Consider the following 18,921-nt stretch of genomic DNA (forward strand, 5'->3'; position numbering starts at 1 on the left):
GACGAATCTCTGAAACATTTCATAACATGGAGGAATCTGGAAGGCATTATGCTGAGCGAAATGAGTCAGTTGCAAAAGGACAAATATTGTATAAGACCACTATTATAAGATCTTGAGAAATAGAAAAAATGGAAAAGAACACATACTTTTTGGTTACAAAGGGGGGAGGGAGGGAGGGAGGGAGGGAGAGGGCTTTTTATTGATCATTCTGTAGATGGGAACTGCTTTGGGTGAAAGGAAAGACAACACTCAAAACAAGGAAGGTCAGCCTAATTGGACTGGATTAAAAGTAAAGAGGTTTCCGAGATAAAATGAAAGCTTCAAAGGTTAGCGAAGCAGGGGCTGGGGTCTGGGGAACTTGGTTTGAGGGGACTTCTAAGTCAATGGGCAAAACAATTCTATTATGAAAACATTCTGCATCCCACTTTGAATTGTGGCACCTGGGGTCCTAAATGTCAACAAGCAGCCAACTAAAATACATTAATTGGTCTCAACCCACCGGGAGCAAAGGCAAAGGAAGAACACCAAGGTCACACGACAACTAAGAACTCAAGAGACAGAAAGGGCCACTTGAACCAGAGACCTACATTATCCTGAGACCAGAAGAACTAGTTGGTGCCCGGCCACAATCGATGTCTGCCCTGTCAGGGAACACAACAGACAACTCCTGAGGGAGCAGGAGACCAATGGGATACAGACCCCAAATTCTCATTAAAAGACCACACCTAATGGTATGATTGCGACTAGAGGAATCCCAGAGACAATGCTCCCCAGAACTTCTGATGGCACAGGACAGGAACCATCCCCGAAGACAAATCATCAGGCATGAAAAGGACTGGTCAGTGGGGGGGAGAGAGATACTGATGAAGAGTGAGCTAATTAAATCAGGTGGACACTGGAGAGTGTGTTGGCAACTCTTGACTGGAGGGGGGATGGGAAGATAGAGAGAGAGGGAAGATGGTAAAATTGGCACGAAACGAGAGACTGTAAGGGCTGACTCAATAGGGGGAGAGCAAGTGGGAGAAGGGAGTAAGATGTATGTAAACCTACATGTGACAGACTGATTGGAATGGTAAATGTTCACTTGAAGCTTAATAAAAATTAAAAAAAAAAAAAAATTCAACCGCATATCAAAAAAAAAAATTGTACGTTGTGATCAAGTGAGATTCATACAGGAATACAAGGATAGTTCAACATTAGAAAATCAATGAATGAAATTCACCGCATAAATAAAACTAAGGAAAAGAATCATGTGATCATCTCAATGGATGCAGAAAAGACATTTGATAGAATCCAACACCCATTCCTGATAAAAACCCTCAGCAAAATAGTAATAGAAGGGAAATTCCTCAACGTAATTAAGGGCATATATGCAAAACCAACAGCCAACATTATTCTCAATGGAAAAAGACTGAGAGCCTTACCATTGAGAACGGGTATGTGACAAGGATGCCCACTATCACCACCTTTATTCAATGTTATACTGGAAGTCCTAGCCAGAGCAGTAAGACAAGAAAGGGAAATGAAGTGTATTCAAATTGGAAAGGAAAAAGTAAAACTATCTCTATTTGCATGATTCTTTACATAGAAAATCCCAAAAATTCCACAAGAAAACTGTTATATCTAATAGAAGGATTCATCAAAGTGGCAGAGTACAAGATCAACACTCAAAAATCAGTTGGGTTCCTTTACACTAACAAGGAGAACTCCAAAAAGGAAATTAAGAAAACAAAACCATTTACACTAGCCTCCAAAAGGATAAAATACCTAGAAGTGAACCTAACGAGGGATGTAAAAGACTTATACAACGAAAACAATAACACACTACTGCCAGAAACTAAAAGTGACCTTCATAATGGAAAAATATTCCATACTCAGGGATTGGAAGACTTAATGTTGTGAAAATGTCAATACCACCCAAAGTGATGTATAGATATAATCCCAATCAAAATTCCAACAGCATTGTTTACCAAAATGGAAAAACCTATCACCAACTTTATATGGAAAGGAAAGAGACCCCAAATAGCCAAAGCAATATTGAAGAAGAAGAAGAAGTAGGAGATCTCACACTCCCTGATCTCAAAAAGTACTATACAGCCATAGTAATCAAAACAGCCAGGTACTGGTTCAATGACAGACACCTAGACCAATAGAATAGAATTGAGAACTCAGAAATAAATCCATCTACCTATGGACAGCTTTTTTTTTTTTTTTATGGACAGCTGATTTTCGACAAGGAGTCAAAGTCCATTCAATGGGAAACAGTCTAACAAATGATGCTGGCAAAACTGGATATTTATTTGCTGAAAAATGAAACAGAATCCATATCTCACACTATACACAAAAACTAACTCAAAATGGATCAAAGACCTAAATGTTAAAGCAAACTATAAAGTTTCTGGAAGATAATATAGTGACAAAAATGTGGGATCTAATTTTTTTCAGAAATAGGTTACCACACAACTATAAATGCAGGAGTAACAGAAGACAAGTTAGATAACTAGGCCTCCTAAAAATTAGATACTTATGCTCATCAAAAAACTTTATCAAACAAGTAAAAAGAGAACCTACAGATTGGGAAAAAATCTTTGGGAATGATATATCTGATAAGGGTCTAATCTCTAAAATATATAGAAAACTTCAAAAACTCAACAACAAAAAGACAAACAACCCAATTAAAAAGCAGGCAAAGGACATGAACAAACACTTCACCAAAGAGGACCTTCAAGTGGCCAACAAACACGTGAAAAGATGCTCGTGATCACTAACCAACAGAGAGATGTAAGTCAAAACTACAATGAGATACCATCTCACCCCTGAAAAATGGTACTGATCAAAAAAAAAAAAAAACAGAAAACAACACATGCTGGCTAGGTTGCGGGGAGATTGGAACCCTGCTCCACTGCTGGTGAGACTGTAAATTGATTCAACAACTGTGGAAAACGGTGCTTCCTCCAAAAGCTAGAAATAGACATACCCTATAATTCAGCAATCCCACTTCTAGGTGTATACCCTAGAGAACTAAATCTACTGGCACAAACAGATATATGTACACCTATGTTCATTGTGTTGGTGAAGAATATTAAATATACCATAGGCTGCCAGAAGTATAAACAAATCTATCCTGGAAGAAGTACAACCTGAATGTTCCTTAGAAGTGAGGTTGGCAAAACTTCATCTCACTTATTTTGGACAGTTATCAGGAGGGACCAGTCCCTGGGGACGGACATCAAGCTTGGTAAAGTAGAGGGTCAGCAAAAAAGAGGTAGACCCTCAATGAGATGGATTGACACAGTGACTACAATGACGGGCTCAAGTATAGCAACAATTGTGAAGATGATGCAGGGCCGGGCAGTGTTTCATTCTGGTGTACATAGTGTCTCTATGAGTCAGAACCAACTTGACAACACCTAACAACAACATGTTCATTGCATTGCAGCATTATTCACAATAGCAAAAAGATGGAAACAACCTAACTGCCTAGCAACGGATGAATGGATAAACAAACTGTGGTACATACACACAATGGAATACTATACGGCCATAGAGAATAATGATAAGTTCTCAAAATATGCTGGAGGACGTTATGCTGAGTGAAATAAGTCAATCACAAAAGGACAAAAGCTGTATTATCTCACTATTATAAGAAGACAAGAATAAATATACATATAGAAAACAACATTCTTCGGTGTTTACCAGGGATGGGAGGGAGAGGGAGGGGAGATCACTTTGTCGATAGTAGACAACTGTTAGTTTTAGTGGTGGGTAAGACAATTTTTTTTTTTTTTAAGACAATACCAAATAAGGATGAAGTCAGCATAACTTGACCAAGGTAAAAGATGACACTAAGAAGTACATAAGAATAAGGGATGATTTTGGTAAAAGCCACAACATGTACACTTTTGCAACAATAGTAATAATAACCAAAAAATATGTGTGTGGTTACACACGTAAATGTGTATGCTTATATATATAGGTAAGCACATATGAATATATGGGTGTGCATGTACAGGTTTTTCTGTAGGCAAATGTATATACATGTTTGTGTGTGCTGCATATATAATCATATATAAAATAAAGCACATAGGAGGCATGGTAATGGATACTTCCTAGATATAACCAAATACCTCACGGGATTGGGTTACTGGGTTTGAGGGCTTAGGACCATAGTCTTGGGGGGCAACTTGGTCAATTGGTATAACATAGCTCATAGAGATATGTTCTACAGCTTAGTTTGGTGAATGCATCTGGCTGGGGTCTTAAAATCTTTCGAGAGACCATCTAAGATAAAACTGTTCGTCTCTATGCATCTGGAGCAAAAAAGAAAAAAGGAAACCAAAGACTCAAAAGAGAAACTAGTCTACAGGACTAAAAGTCTACACAAACCGTGGCCTCACCTGCTTTGAGACCAGAAGCACTAGATGGTGCCCAGCTACCACTACCGATAGTTCCAGCCAGGGACACAATAGATGGTAACCGATAGAGTAACACTGCAGAACAAAACTCAAGTTCCTGAAAAGGCCACACTTATTGGACCAGTGGAGACTAGAGGAACTCCTGAGACTGTGGCCTTGGGATACCCTTTAAACCTGGAACTGAAACCACTCCTGGAGGTCACCTATCAGCTAAAAGACAAAGTGGCTCTTAAAATAAATATCACCGGTGAGCACTTCACCCTTCTAAACAATCATCTAATGAGACCTAATGGTCAACATTTACCCTAAACCAAAGATGAGAAGGTAAGGGGGGACAAGGAAGCTAGATTAATGGAAAGAGAACAACCACAATGGAAACAATGAGAATGCTGATGTGTTGTAAAAAGTGTAACCAGCGTCACTGAATAATATGTATAGAAATTGTTAAATGAGAACCTAATTTGCTATGTAAATTTTCCCCCAAACCACAATAAAATATATTTTTAAAGTAGCTAACAATATGGAGAAAATGAAGATCAATCCTTACTGCATCATATTAATGAATAAACTTCAAATGAACTGAAGACCTTAATGTGAAAGGTCAAACTATGAAACTAACAGAAGAATATATTGGAGAATATAAATGTGATCTCAGCTGTTTAGAGAAGACCATAGAAGTGCAAACCACAGGAAGGAAATTGATGAATTTGACTAGATCAAGGTTATTTCTGTTAAATGAAGAATTCTGAATGTAAGAATAAACTGTGGGTAACAGAAAGGAAAAGATACTTGTAAAACAATGTGAAATTCATACCTAGAAAGTCCTACAATTCAGGAAAAAAAAAATCAAATGGTAAAATGGCAAACATTTTGAAAGGCAATTCACAGAAGGGGAAACCTGATAAATTTATGAAGAGATACTGCAGTTTCTTTTATTACTTTATAATGATCAGTTTGGAAACAATTAGAAAGTCTAGTAATCATAAGTACTGGTGAGGATGTAGGGAAATGGAAACACTTGTATAGCGCTGATAGAATAAAATAGGCATAGCCATTCTGTGGAAGTACTTAGTGAAATTAGTATGTTTGTACCCACAACCTAACAACCCAAAAACTCTCACATGACTTTTTTTACAAGAAAGAAACATGAGGATCTTTATTGCAGCAACATTTGTGGAAGCAAAGGGCTGGAAGTCAGCTAATTGCCCATCACCGGGAGAATGGATAAGTAACCTGTGATCTATACATTCAATGGAATTCTAAGCAGCAATAAGAAGCCATGAACTACATTTACATATAGTAACTCTGACATATCTCAAAAGCATAAAGTTGAGTGAAAGAAACATAATGTGACACGTTAAAATACAAAAAATTCTATACAACTTCAAGGAAAATTGTGTATGTATATGTATGTATTTGCTAACCAAAAGTCGGCAGTCCGAATCCTCCAGGTGCTCCTTGGAAACTCTATGGGGCAGTTCTACTCTGTCCTATAGGGTCGCTATGAGTCAGAATTGACTTGACGGTAGTGGGTTTGGATATGTATATACATATGTAGGTATTTATGTGTGTGTGTGCGTGTGTGTGTACATAAGGGCATACATTAAATACACACATTGTTGTTGTTGTTAGTTGCCGTCAAGTCAATTTCAACTCATGGTGACCCCATGTGTGTCAGGGTAGAACTGTGCTCCATAGGGGTTTCAACCTTTTGGAAGCAGATCACCAGGCCTGTCTTCCAAAGTACCTCTGGATGAGTTCAAACTGCCAACCTTTTGGCCAGCAGTCAAGTGCTTAACCTTTTGGGCCACTGAGGGACTCCAGATACATAGGAAAACAAAAACCAAACCCAGTGCTGTCAAGTCGATTCAGACTTATAGCAACCCTACCGGACAGAGTAGAACTGCCCCATATCGTTTCCAAGGAGCACCTGGCGGATTCAAACTGCCGACCCTTTGGTTAGCAGCCATAGCACTTAACCTCTACGCCACCAGAGTTTCCAGATACATAGGAAAGGGTGCTAAATAGAGAAGGGAAATGGAAGTAGGATGAATATAGAAGTAAACAAAATGTAAATAGAAGATTGTCTTTGTTTTGTCCAGTGATGAAAACAAACAATAAACTAAGGGGTTTGAGTGACTTGATTCTTTTTAACTGCTGTCTTAAAAAAAGAAAAGGAATTTAAGCACATAAAATAATTACAGTATGTGTATAATAACTGTATTTTAAAATGAATTGACTAATTCAAATAAAGGACCTAACTCAGTGTCTAGCACATTAAAAAAAAAAAAAAAAAAAAACCTGCTGCCATTAAGCTGTTCCTGACTCATGGTAACACCATGTGTTACAGAGTGGAATGGTGCTCTATAGGGTTTTCTTGGCTATAATCTTTACGAAAACAGGTTGCCAGGCCTTTCTTCTGCAGTGCCACTGGGTAGAGTCGAACTGCCAGTTCTTAGGTTAGTAGTTGAATGCAAACTATTTGCACCGCTACCCGGGTGCAGCCTAGCACATACTAAACACTAAATAGATGTTATCTGTTAATTTTATTGGCGTCTCTGGGTGGCGCAAATGGTTAGGCACTCGGCTGCTAACTGAATTGTTGGAAGTTCGAGTAAATGCAGAGGTATCTCAGAAGCAAGGCCTGGAGATCCACTTCCAAAAAATCGGCCCATGAAAATCCTGTGGAGCACGGTTCTACTCTGACACGGATGAGGTCGCCGTGAGTCAGAGCTGACTCAACGGCAACTGATTTTATTAATTTTGTCAACATAATTCATAACATAAAAAACTCAAAAAGCAAACCTGTTGCCATCAAGTAGATTCCAATTCATAGTGACCCTACAGGACAGAGTAGAACTGCCCCACAGGGTGACCAAGGCCGTAATCTTTGTGGAAGCGGCCTGCCACATCTATCTCCCTCGGAGCAGCTGGTGGGTTCAAACAGCTGACCTCTCAGTTAGCAGCCGAAATGCACCACCAAACCGAAAAACCAAACCTCTTGCCGTCGAGTTGGCTCCGACTCACAGTGACCCTATAGGACAGAGTAGAACTGCCCCATAGAGTTTCCAAGGAATCCCTGGTGGATTCAAGCTGCCAGCCTTTTGGTTAGCAACTGTAGCACTTAACCACTGCACCACCACGGCTCCTTAATTCATAACATGGCTACTACCAATCAACTGGTGTTGGTACTTAAGGCCAATAGGATTTAGATGATTTCCCCCAAAAGACACTGCAACATCTAATGTACTATGATTCTATTAGAAGGGTAAACAGCTATTGGCAGCAGACCAAGAAGCAAGCAGGCAGGAGAAGAGTTGGAACAGTCTCGGGGGATGGGAACGGCTACCATCTTTTTGCCATGTCTTTGAAAACTGGGATGGTTAACTTGGGAGAATATCCCTTAGTAAATATAATGTACAAATTAAGGACATGTAGACTGCACAATTAAAAAGTTCTATGAAGCTGGGAGACTTGACGTACTTCGGTGTATTTCCTCCAAAGGGATATTTTCTTTTAATATTTTAAGTTACAAAACCAGCTAAATTACAAAGTCTAGCTCTATGAAGAGTGTTTACTTTGAATTATACCTCCCACATCCTTTCCTTCCTCTCCTCTCCTGAAGGCAGACAGAGTTTTCTCTAGCGAAATAAGCGAGATCATCACCTAGTGGCCATTGCTTCAAAGTGCTGACACAAGATCCCTGGTCCCAAAGAGCACAGGAGAGGATGTGCCCAGTCCTTGTCCTCACAGGATGTTGATTCAATCAATAAGCATTGACTGTGACTCTCTGCTAGGCACCGTTCTGGTATCTGTGGGTATAGAGCTGCTAAGACAAAATGACGAGTTTAAAAATAAAATGATGGAAGTGTCAACTCAGAAATTTAGGAGCCCTCCCAAAGTGACATTGCATTTTAATGTGTTTATTTTCCACTGGTTTTCCCGTAGATCATAGACGAAGAAGAAACACAGTTTATGAGTAACTGCCCTGTTGCTGTCACTGAGAGCACCCCCAGGAGGAGGACTCGGATCCAGGTGTTTTGGATAGCGCCACCAGCAGGAACAGGCTGTGTGATTCTGAAGTAAGTAAAAATGAAATCTATGTAACACTTCCTTTCCCTTCTCTGCAGTTTATCAAAGACTTCATGGCGTAGTTGCAGAAAGAAAAATGGCTTTACTGGGGTGTCAGACAAGTCGTGTCCCCTCTCTGGTCCTCAGTTACCCCAACTCTAAAATGAGACTGTGGCCCATTGTCTTAGTTTGCTAGTGTTGCTGTAACAGAAATAGTACAAGTGGGTGGTTTTAAAGAACAGAAATTTATTTTCTCATAGTTTAAGAGGCTAGAAGTTCAAATTCAGGGCGCTGGCTTTAGGGAAAGGCTTTCTCTCTCTTGGCCCTGGGGGAGAATTCTTGTCTCAGCTTCACTAGCTAGCCATCCTTGGAGTTTCTGGGCTTACAGTTTCTGGTCTACCTACGTAGTCTTCAGATAGCATAAGTCTTCCCCTTGTTTGCTTTCTTCTGTGCCTAGTCTAGTAGTACAGAGGTTAGGATTTACAACATATATTTTTGGGGGACACAATTCAATCTATAACAAGCATCCCTGCAGAAGAGCTACATAAAGAATCAATGGGAAATCTCTCGTTTCTTGGCCACTGTCTGTCTTCCTGAGGCTGACAGTACTAACGTTAGCCAAGGAGCTGTGTTGGCCATAACTATGGCTGGTTAAAAAAAAATTATGAACCAGGTGAGGATCATCTTTGACTTCCTTTGCCTAGAATTGGATACTTTTTCTTTTCTTAGAACCCCCAACACCTAGTGTCCTTCAACTGTGCTTAGGCTGACCTGAGCCCAACACTAACTTCCTATTAGGTCTGGACCCCGTTTTATGGTCCTATCCTCTTTCCCGTATCAAAATTGCCCTCTGGTGCCACTTCCTATTTGACCTCCCAATTCTCCTTTCTGGTGCGTTACAATAGCATAAGAGGTGTTAGCCGGATAACAGTTCTCCTCTCAAAGGTAGCATTGCTTCAAACCTGTGTCTCCAAATTGAGTGCCACAGAATGGTGCTCTGGGAGATGTAAATAGATGGGCAGGAAGAGAATGTCTGTGGTCAAATATGTTTGGAAACTACTGCATACTGCTTCCCCCTCTTGCAGATTCACAAAACGTTATTATTTGCACGAAGTCTTGCCAAGAAGAAATCTGTTTAACTTGGTTTCACCCAGCATTTTTCAAATTTATTTGACTGCAAAACATCCATTAACACTCGCCAGTTCGGGAAACACCTTCATATCTATATTAAATAGATTTAAAGGCCTGTATGGAGTTTTTTTTTTTTTTATGGAGTAATGCAAGGAGTCCCTGGATGGCACTCAACAGCACTTAACAACAGCATATAACAAAGGAGTCAGCCATGATCACTTGCCTCTGACAGAGACTCCAAGGCAAGCAGGGCAGGGGGAGAGCTTTACTATAGTTAAAAAAAAAAAAAGAAAGAAAGAAAAAGAAGCCTTCAGGTATGCTCTGATTGAAGGATGCTGGCATGGGGAAGCTGGAGGCGGGAGAACTAGTCGTGAGGCGTCTTATTTGATTGGCTTGGGGAGCATATTTGGCTTTCTCTGGTTGGTCCTGCGTTGAAAGTTGGAAAAGGGTTAAACCCATTGTCATTGGGTCTGTTCCCACTCATAGGAACTCTGTGGAACAGAGTAGAACTGCCCCATAGGGTTTCCAGGGCTGTAATCTTTTTGGAAGCAAACTTCCACATCCTTCTCCCATGGAGCGGCTAGTAGGTTTGGCACTCTACAGAGCCTGGGGAGCTAAAGAAGATAGTCGGAAACCTCCAGATCTATGTGATGGATATTCCTGCTCCAAAAACCCTTATCCTCCCAGCCCAGATGCCTGGTTTTCTTTGATTTATTGTTCTCACAAACCAGAAGTATTTGATTTTCCTAGTGGAAGCCAGAAAGGCTTCTCTTGTTTACCCGTTAACAATGAACATATGTGAACATATGTTTATGCATTAACAATTAACACACGTGGCTTGTTCGCTCGTTCATTCTTCCAACAAATGTAACTGAGCTTCTATTTGCACAGATACCCAGGATACACAGGCAAGCGAACTATGTTCATGGCCCTGGAGGCTCTCACAAGTCAAATGGGGGAGAGAGAAAAGGTCAGCCAATTCTTTCCATATGCCAGGAACTCAGCTGTGCATCTGACAGGCTTTATCTAATTTAATCTTCACAGCAAACTACCCCCATTTTTACAGATGAGTAGGCAGGCCCCAGGGAATTGGGCACATTTTTGAAGTCACATATCCATTTAACTCCAAAGCCCATGTTCTTTCTTTTATTTATTTTTTTCTGAGGGTGTTAAATATAAGCTACAACTATTCATTAAAGACATAAAATTTCATAGGTAAGACGTGAATACCTCCACACTGTAAAATTTCAAACAATACAGAAAGAGTAAAAAATCCCCGACACCCCTTACTGCCGTCAATAAATCTTAGTCTCCTACCAGCAGGTAACAACTTGGTGTGTAGTTAGACTTTTGTCTATGCATTAACATCCATGTAAGTAAATATGAAAGCACACAGTTTCATTTTTATGGGCATTTAAATTTACACAAATGGTATTATGGTATATATAATGCCCCGAACTTGAATAGGTTTTCACTTAAAAAGATGTTTTAGAGGTAGCTCCAGGTCAGTATATAACTTACTTGTGAATATGAATCCCTGGTGGAGCAGTGGTTAAGAGTTGTGATTGCTAACGTAAAGGCTGGCAGTTCAGATCCACCAGCAGCTCCTTGGAAACCCTGTGGGGCAGGTCTACTCTGTCCTATAGGGTCACTATGAGTCTGAATCAACTCGACAGCGATTTTTTTTTTTTTTTTTAATGTATGGATATATGTCATTTTTTTCTTTTTAAGTTTTTTGAATATTTTATTCTGTTGTTTGGAATATACACAGCAAAACATACACCAATTCAGCAGTTTCTACATGTAAAATTTAATAACATTAATTACATTTTTTGAGTTGTGCAACCATTCTCATCCTCCTTTTCTGAGTTGTTTCTATCTCACTAACATAAACTCACTACCCCCTAAGGTTCCTATCTAATCTTTTGAGTTGCTATTGTCAGTTCGATCCCATATAGATAGTTCTTAAAAGAGCATAATGCTCAAGGCAGATCTTTTTTACTAGTTAAACTAAGCTGTTGTTCAGCTTTAAGAAGGGGATGTTTTTGGTTTAAGTTTTAAAGATTATCTCAGGACAATAGCTATGTTATTTTTTTTTTTTAACTGTTGCATATAATCTATAATGTGGATGCATTGTAATTATCCCACAGCTGATGGACATTTCGATTGTTTCCTGTTTCTTTACTAGTACAAATAATGCTAAAATGATCGTCCTTGTACCTGCCTCTCTGAGTAAATATGCAAGCTTTTGTTCATGGTAGATGCCAAAAATGGAATCACAAGGGATGCACATTTATAATTTTCATAGGCACTGCCAGATTTTTCTCCAAAAAGGTTGCCAACTTAAACACCCCCTTTGACTGTGAAGAGAGCTTATTTCCTTACTCACTCAATAGCCCTTGATGTTACCAATCTTTACAATTCTGCCAATCTTATAGTTTAAAATGGTATTACAAGTTAATTTTCAATTCTCTGATTCAAACCAAAAACCAACCCCATTGCCATCAAGTTGACTTCTACTCATAGCTATCCTATAGGACAGAGTAGAACTGCCCCATAGCCTTTCCAAGGCTGTAATCCTTACGGAAGCAGACTGCCACATCTTTCTCCCACAGAGCAGCTGGTGGGTCCAAACCACCTTCCTTTTGGTTAATAGCCAAGCACTTAAACCACTGTTCCACCAGGACTCCTTTTTGGACAATTACCAAAGACCAAACCCTTTGCCGCTGAGTCACTTCCAACTCCTAGTGACCCTATGGGACAGAGTAGAGCTGCCCCATAGGGTTCCCAAGGAGTGGCTGGTGGATTTCAACTGCTAGCCTTTTTTGTTAGCAGCAGAATTCTTAACCACTGCGCCACCAGGGCTCTTTTTTGGATGATTAGATACCCAAAGACAAAGTTAAAAGGAAGCAGAGAAAAATATTTCAAACTTAAAACAGTGGTATTGTCTGAACTATATAAGGAAATGCTACAAATCAATATTAAAAAGACACATTATTAGAAAAATGGACAAGGATATGAAGAGGCCATTCACAGAAAAGGAAAAACGAATGAAATAAATAAGTGAAGGAATTCTCAATATCTTCATCACATGAAAAACATGAAATTGTTCACTACAGATTAGTAAGTAAACGCAAGTAAGCCCCTGCATACCTTCCTACTGAGTAATCAGTCCCTGATAGCAAGTCATTCTTCTTTAATCTTGTGGTTTGAAATATTTGTGGCCATTCAAACAGATTCACAATTCCAGATGAATCATAGAATAAGCTTGTTGTATTCGGTAAAAACTTATACTGGGATTTTGAATGGTGTTACACTGAATTAATATTTTAATGTGGGAAAAGTTAGTATCCCTACAACATATCTTCCTAGTTAGGAGCATGGTATATCCCTCCATTTATTCAGATCTTTTGTGCCCTCCAGAAAAGTTAGGTAATTTTTTAAAATTTAATTTCCACATTCTTGTTAGACTTTTTTTCTGTTTTTTTTTTTTTTTTTTTTTATAGCTTTATTCCTCTTTTGAGTGGATTTTTTTCCCCAGCCTACTTCCTAATAATCATTGATTGCTGGTGTTTAGGAAAGCTATTAAATTTTGTACCTTGTGTTTGAATCTGAGCACTACTAAATTCTCTTGATAGTTCTAATGACTTGTTGTTTTATTCTTTTGGGATATCATTGTAGATAATTATATCATCTAAAATAATGAATATGTATACCTTTTATTTCTTTGTCATGTTTTAACTCATTTTCTAGCACTTCTAAAAAAAAAAGCACTTCTAGTAAATATTTAATAGTAGCATTTAAGCTTATTCTTGATTTTAATGGAAATACTATTATATTTTACTTTTAAGTATAATAGATATGGTGCTGGTTTCAAATTGATGACTTTAATCAAATTGAGGAAGGCTCTTTATCTAGTTGAGAAAGTTTTCTTCTTTTTTATGTTGGAAGAGAAGCCAACCAATCATTCAACCCACCAACCAACCAAACAGTATTCCATGGGCACCCAGCATTGGCCCAGAATATACTAGGCACAGAGAAAGATTCAGGTTACGAAGAATAATCCTGACTTTCAAGACACTTTGAGTCTAGTTGTGATATAAATAAAAGTACATGTACAAGACTTAGCAAATTGAAGACAGACGTGAATTGGGAACAAGCTGATGATGGTTAGAATTCAGAGAGGAGGTAAGTGAGGAGAGGAATAATCAGAGCTTCTTGAGAAGGTTAGTGTTTATATCTTGAAATCAAGAGTAGACTTTGGATAAACAGACATAAGGAAAGAGGTTATTCCAGGTGAAGGGGGTAAAGAGACTGAAAACTAAAGTGAGAGCTGGGAGGTGAGAATAGATATGGGAGTCCTGGGAGACTGTAAACAGACAGACTTGGCAAGATTAGGTCTTTGAGGGCCAAAACACAGTGCCAAATCACAGAGTCTTCCAATGCAACGATAAAGAGATTGAACTTGATTCAAGAGGAGCCAGGGAACCATTAGTGGTTATGAAACAGTGGACTGACAGGCTGGGAGGAAGATTTGCTAAAAATTTAGTAAGGACGCTGATGCCTGGCAGCAAAGTTCAGGACAGATCGGGGGAGGGGGTTGCCAGCTTGGTTACAGAGCCCTCGTTAGAAAAAAGGAACATTTGTGTTACACTGTTTGGGTAATATTTCCTGGAAAAGGCAGCCTGGTAGAATAAGCTGCAGGGTCAGCTGAACGTCTGGAGATGATGCCTCTGAAGCCCACTTGGTTGGTTGTGTTCCTTTGACCGGGAGGGCTGGGGAGGGAAGCACACAGCAATTACGACCTTCCTTTTTGCACAGACCTGGCACCATTTCCATTTTCAATTGGATGCAAAGATTTGAGCTTTTCTAAATTATAGGTTTTCCAGTCAGCCCTCTGTGTAGCCTTCTCCCTGCAAATGAATGATCGGGCACTTAAAGTTTCCCTGCCGCCCTCCAGTGCTGCAAAAATGCTGCCAACCGTTATAGCGAAACAGCAACTGATTAAAAGAAAATCCCCTGTGAGTAGAGGGATGTTTACAGACCCCACAAGAAGGAAGTCCAGCCCCCTTAAGTCTGATAAGAGTTTTGTCCCCTGGAGCGATCCTTTTTCCATGCATTTATTATCTTTAGGTAAATTTCTGTCCCTGGCGGGGAGGTGGGGTCTGAGATGTAGATCGTACTTCTCCTGAGAGCACAGTCCCTTGGTGAACCATTTGGGGAATTCAGCCTTGGGAAATAATGATTGGTTACAGGCAGTAATAATAGCCAAGAGCCAAGCACTGCTCTACTGTACATTACAAATACTTATTTAATCCTCAGAGCAACCCTAAGAAGTAGATACAGAGGAGGAAGCTGAGACATGGAGAGGTTAAGTAACTTGCCCGAGGTCACAAGGTAGTGACAGCACTGGGATTTGAACAGACGCAGCTGGGCTCTGGAGTCTGTGATCTTAATCCTGCACTCCACCATGTCATACTGTATGGGTGGAGTCAAGCTGAACTCTAACCTCTCATTCTCCCCTCATGTCCTTAGTTGCCAAGTCCTGTCAGTCAGGCTTCTAAGTGTCTCTTCTATCGCTTGCTTTGCACTCACTGCCTCAGGGCAGACACTGTCAACTCTTGCTTTGCCATTGCAATAGCCTCCGAATTGATCACCCCCATTCCTTGCCCTCTGATCCTTCTTCATACTGGGAAGAGACGTGCTGTCCTGTACGCAGCTGAGTCACACCACTTTCCTTACAAACCTGAATGGGCTCCTCATCGCCTTCAAGACAAAGTCCAAAATCCTGGGCAGAGCATTTAAGTCTCCTCACATCCTTCACCAGAGTCTGTCCTTGAACCCTGTTCTCCAGCCCTTCTCATCTGCTCGTTCTCTTGGTAATACTTACTAAGCCCCTCCTGTGTGGGTACTGAGGCCACGGATGCTGTCTTTGAGGATGTTTAAGATGAAACACAAAACCAATCAGATCCATAGCCCTTCATCTGCAATTCTGAAATCCTGAAAGCTCTCAAAATCAAAAGATTTTTTGTTATTCCTTTAGGGCCAAAACCTGCCTTGAGCTGACTTGAAGCTATTTATAATCTGGCTTGGCTGCTAGCCTAAAAGGTGGGCAGTTCAAACCCACCCACCAGCTCCATGGAAGAAAGACCCGGTGATCTGCTTCAGTAAAGATTACAGCCTAGAAAACTTTATGGGGAGGGCCTACTCCATTCAACGGCACCTAACAACAACCACCTACTGTATTCAACAGCACCTAACAACAAGACCATATGGCATGCAAACAGTGTGATATTTAGTGTAACTATTAATGTATTTAATTATGGGATGCTAATCCAGACCTGATGAGGGTGTTACAAAATAGCTGGAATGTGCACTGTATTATCTTTCTAAAATCCAAAAAATGTTCTGAATTCTGAGACACATCTGGCCTCGAGAGTTTCAGATAAGGGGCCCTTCCCCTGTCCACGCAATCCTGTTTAGAAAGTTCGTTAATGGAAGCATCACTCAGGGTGCTGGAAGAGTGTAGAGGAGGCAGCCTCCAGCAGGACTGGGTTTCACATAAATGTTAAAAGGAAGCAATTCGAAACAGCCCAATTAAAAAATGAGCAAAGGACATGAACAGACGTTTCACCAAAGAAGAAATATGAATGGCCAACAAACACATGAAAAGATGCTCAACATCATTAGTCATTAGGGAAATGCAAAGTAAAACCATCAGGAGACACCACTTCACACCCACTAGAATGGCTATTATCAGAAAAACAGAGAACAAGTGTAGGGCGTGGAGACACCTTCTTCCATTGCTGGTTGGATTATAAAATGATACAGCCTCTGTGGAAAACAGTGTAGCAATTCTTCAAAAAGTTAAACATAGAATTACCATATGACCAGCAATTCCACTCCTAGGTACATACCCAAAAGAACTGAAAACAGAAACACAGACAGATATGTGTATACTAATGTTCATTTCAGCATTATTCAAGATAGCCAAATGTGGTAACAACTCAAGTGTCCATCAGCAGATGAAAGGATAAACAAAATGAGGAACATACATGCAATAGAATATTATTTGATCATAAAGAGAAATGAAGTCCTGATACATGCTACAACATGGATAAACCTTGAAAACATTTCACTGAGTGAAATAAGTCAGACACAAAAGGACAAGTATTGTGACTCCACTTATATTAAATATCTAAAATAGTCAAATGCAAAGAGATGAAAGTTTATTAAGGTTACCAGGGGCAGGATCAGGAGGAGTGGTAGTTGCTTCAGGGGTACTGAGTTTCTGTTAAGACTGATGGAAAAATGTGGAAATGGATAATGGCAGGGGTTGCACAGCATGGTGAAGGTAGTTCATGTCACTGAATTATATACATAAAATTGGTTGCAATGGCAAATGTTTTTGTTATGCATATTTACATAAAAAAATTACTTAGCATGGCATTCAAGGCCCTTCAGGACTTGCTTCAGCCACCTTTACAGACTCATTTTCTTATTTACCCTCCTCCACACACTAAACTGTGAGCTACATGAAGGCAGCGATCAATTTCATTTCTCTTTGTGGCCCTAATACAGGAAATGGCAAACGATAGCCCATGGGCCAAATTTACCCCACCACCTGTTTCTTGTAAATAAAGTTTTATTGAAACACAGCCACTATTATTCATTTACATATTGCATATGGCTGGTTTCACAGTACCAGAGAAGAATTGAGAAATTGTGAGAGACCATACGGTGTGCAAAGCCTAAAATATTTATTATCTGACCCTATATAGAAAAATACATAGAAAACCCCCATGGTGGCGTAGTGGCAAAGTGCTACGGCTGCTAACCAAAGGGCTGGCAGTTCGAATCCACCAGGCGCTCCTTGGAAACTCTATCGGGCAGTTCTACTCTGTCCTATAGGGTCGCTATGAGTCGGAATCAACTCGACGGCAGCGGGTATATAGAAAAAGTTGACCAACCCCTGTCCTAATGTATATTGAGCTAGGAGCTCAATAATTTTCAATTCCTGTCTGGGGCTGTCCTCAAAGCCCAGCTGAGACAAAGGCTTGCATGCAGTTAGTTTATTTGGGAAGTGATCCCAGGAAGCAGGAGTAAGGACCAGGGGTGGGAAGAGGATTTGGTAAGTCTTATGGTCTTGGCCATCACTGATCAAACTGATGCTCGATCCCACTGGGACCTTTTGAGAAGCCTTATGCTATGTGGCTCAGAACAGTCTGCTTGGGGATGAAAGGGGGAAGGTTTACCCACTGGCTCCCATCCCGAATTTACCTAGGGTAATGCCATGTCTTAGTTCTCTAGTGCTGCTATAACAGAAATGCCACAAGTAGATGGCTTTAACAAAGAGAAATTTATTTTCTCACAATTTAGGAGGCTAGAAGTCTAAATTCAGGGTGCCAGCTCCAGGGGAAGATTTTCTCTGTCTGTCATCCCTGTAGAAAGGTTTTGTCATCAATCTTCACCTGAGCCTTGGAGTTTCTCAGTGCAGGGACCCCAGGTCCAAAAGACACACTCCACACTCAGATCTTCTTTCTCTGTGGTAATGAGGTCCTTCTCCTCTCTGCTCAATTCTCTTTTATATTTCAAGAGATTGACTCAAGATACAACCTAGTCCTGTAGATTGAGTTCTGCCTCATTAACATAACTGCCTCTAATCCTGCCTCATTAACATCATAGAGGTTAGGATTTACAACACATAAGATAATCATATCAGATCACAAAATGGTGGACAACCACACAATACTGGTAATCATGGCCTACCCAAGTTGATACATATTTTGGGGGACAATTCAATCCATAACACCCCACAAGCATTAATTCCCTGGCACTTTTGGATTGTGCACATGTGAGTTTTCAACACATTCTTGACACTGCAACATCAGAGAAGCTCTGGGGCAGGAAGCAACAGGTACAGCACAGAGCCAAAGTGAACATTACAAGGGACAAATTGGTCAAAATTGGCTCAGAACTGGTCACTGCAACAGTGGCTGGAGACAGAGTTGGGCTGAGAGAATGCGAAGAGTTTTATAAAACCCGTTGCCAACTAGTCAATTTGGCCTCAAAAGAACCCTACAGGACAGGGTAGAATTGCCCCGTAGAGTTTCCAAGGTAATCTTTATGGAAGCAGACTTCCACATCTTTCTCCTGTGGAGTGGCTGGTGGGTTTGAACCTCTAACCTTTTGGTTAGCAGGCGAGTGCTTAACCACTGCATCAGCAGGCCTCCTAAACAGGTACCTACAGTATCCAATACATTGATTACTACAGATAATAGTGTTTCTGTTAGTTGCCATGGAG

At 40.2% G+C, this 18,921-nt stretch overlaps 1 protein-coding gene and 1 long non-coding RNA gene across 3 annotated transcripts in view; one reads left to right on the forward strand and one right to left on the reverse strand.

Moving 5' to 3' along the window:
* The window catches only part of SPON1 (spondin 1), a 353,087-nt gene that overhangs the window by 109,296 nt on the left and 224,870 nt on the right, over window positions 1-18,921 (forward strand). For both annotated transcript variants that reach the window (XM_049890475.1, XM_049890474.1), the window contains exon 3: window positions 8,364-8,497. In XM_049890475.1, the coding sequence (XP_049746432.1) occupies window positions 8,364-8,497 (134 nt within the window). The remainder of the gene's footprint in view (window positions 1-8,363; window positions 8,498-18,921) is intronic.
* Window positions 1-18,921, reverse strand: part of LOC126079464 (uncharacterized) — a 79,852-nt gene that overhangs the window by 21,376 nt on the left and 39,555 nt on the right. The gene's annotated exons all lie outside the window — the stretch shown is intronic.

Source organism: Elephas maximus, chromosome 7 (genome assembly GCF_024166365.1).
Source record: "Elephas maximus indicus isolate mEleMax1 chromosome 7, mEleMax1 primary haplotype, whole genome shotgun sequence".
Classification (NCBI taxonomy): Eukaryota; Metazoa; Chordata; class Mammalia; order Proboscidea; family Elephantidae; genus Elephas; species Elephas maximus.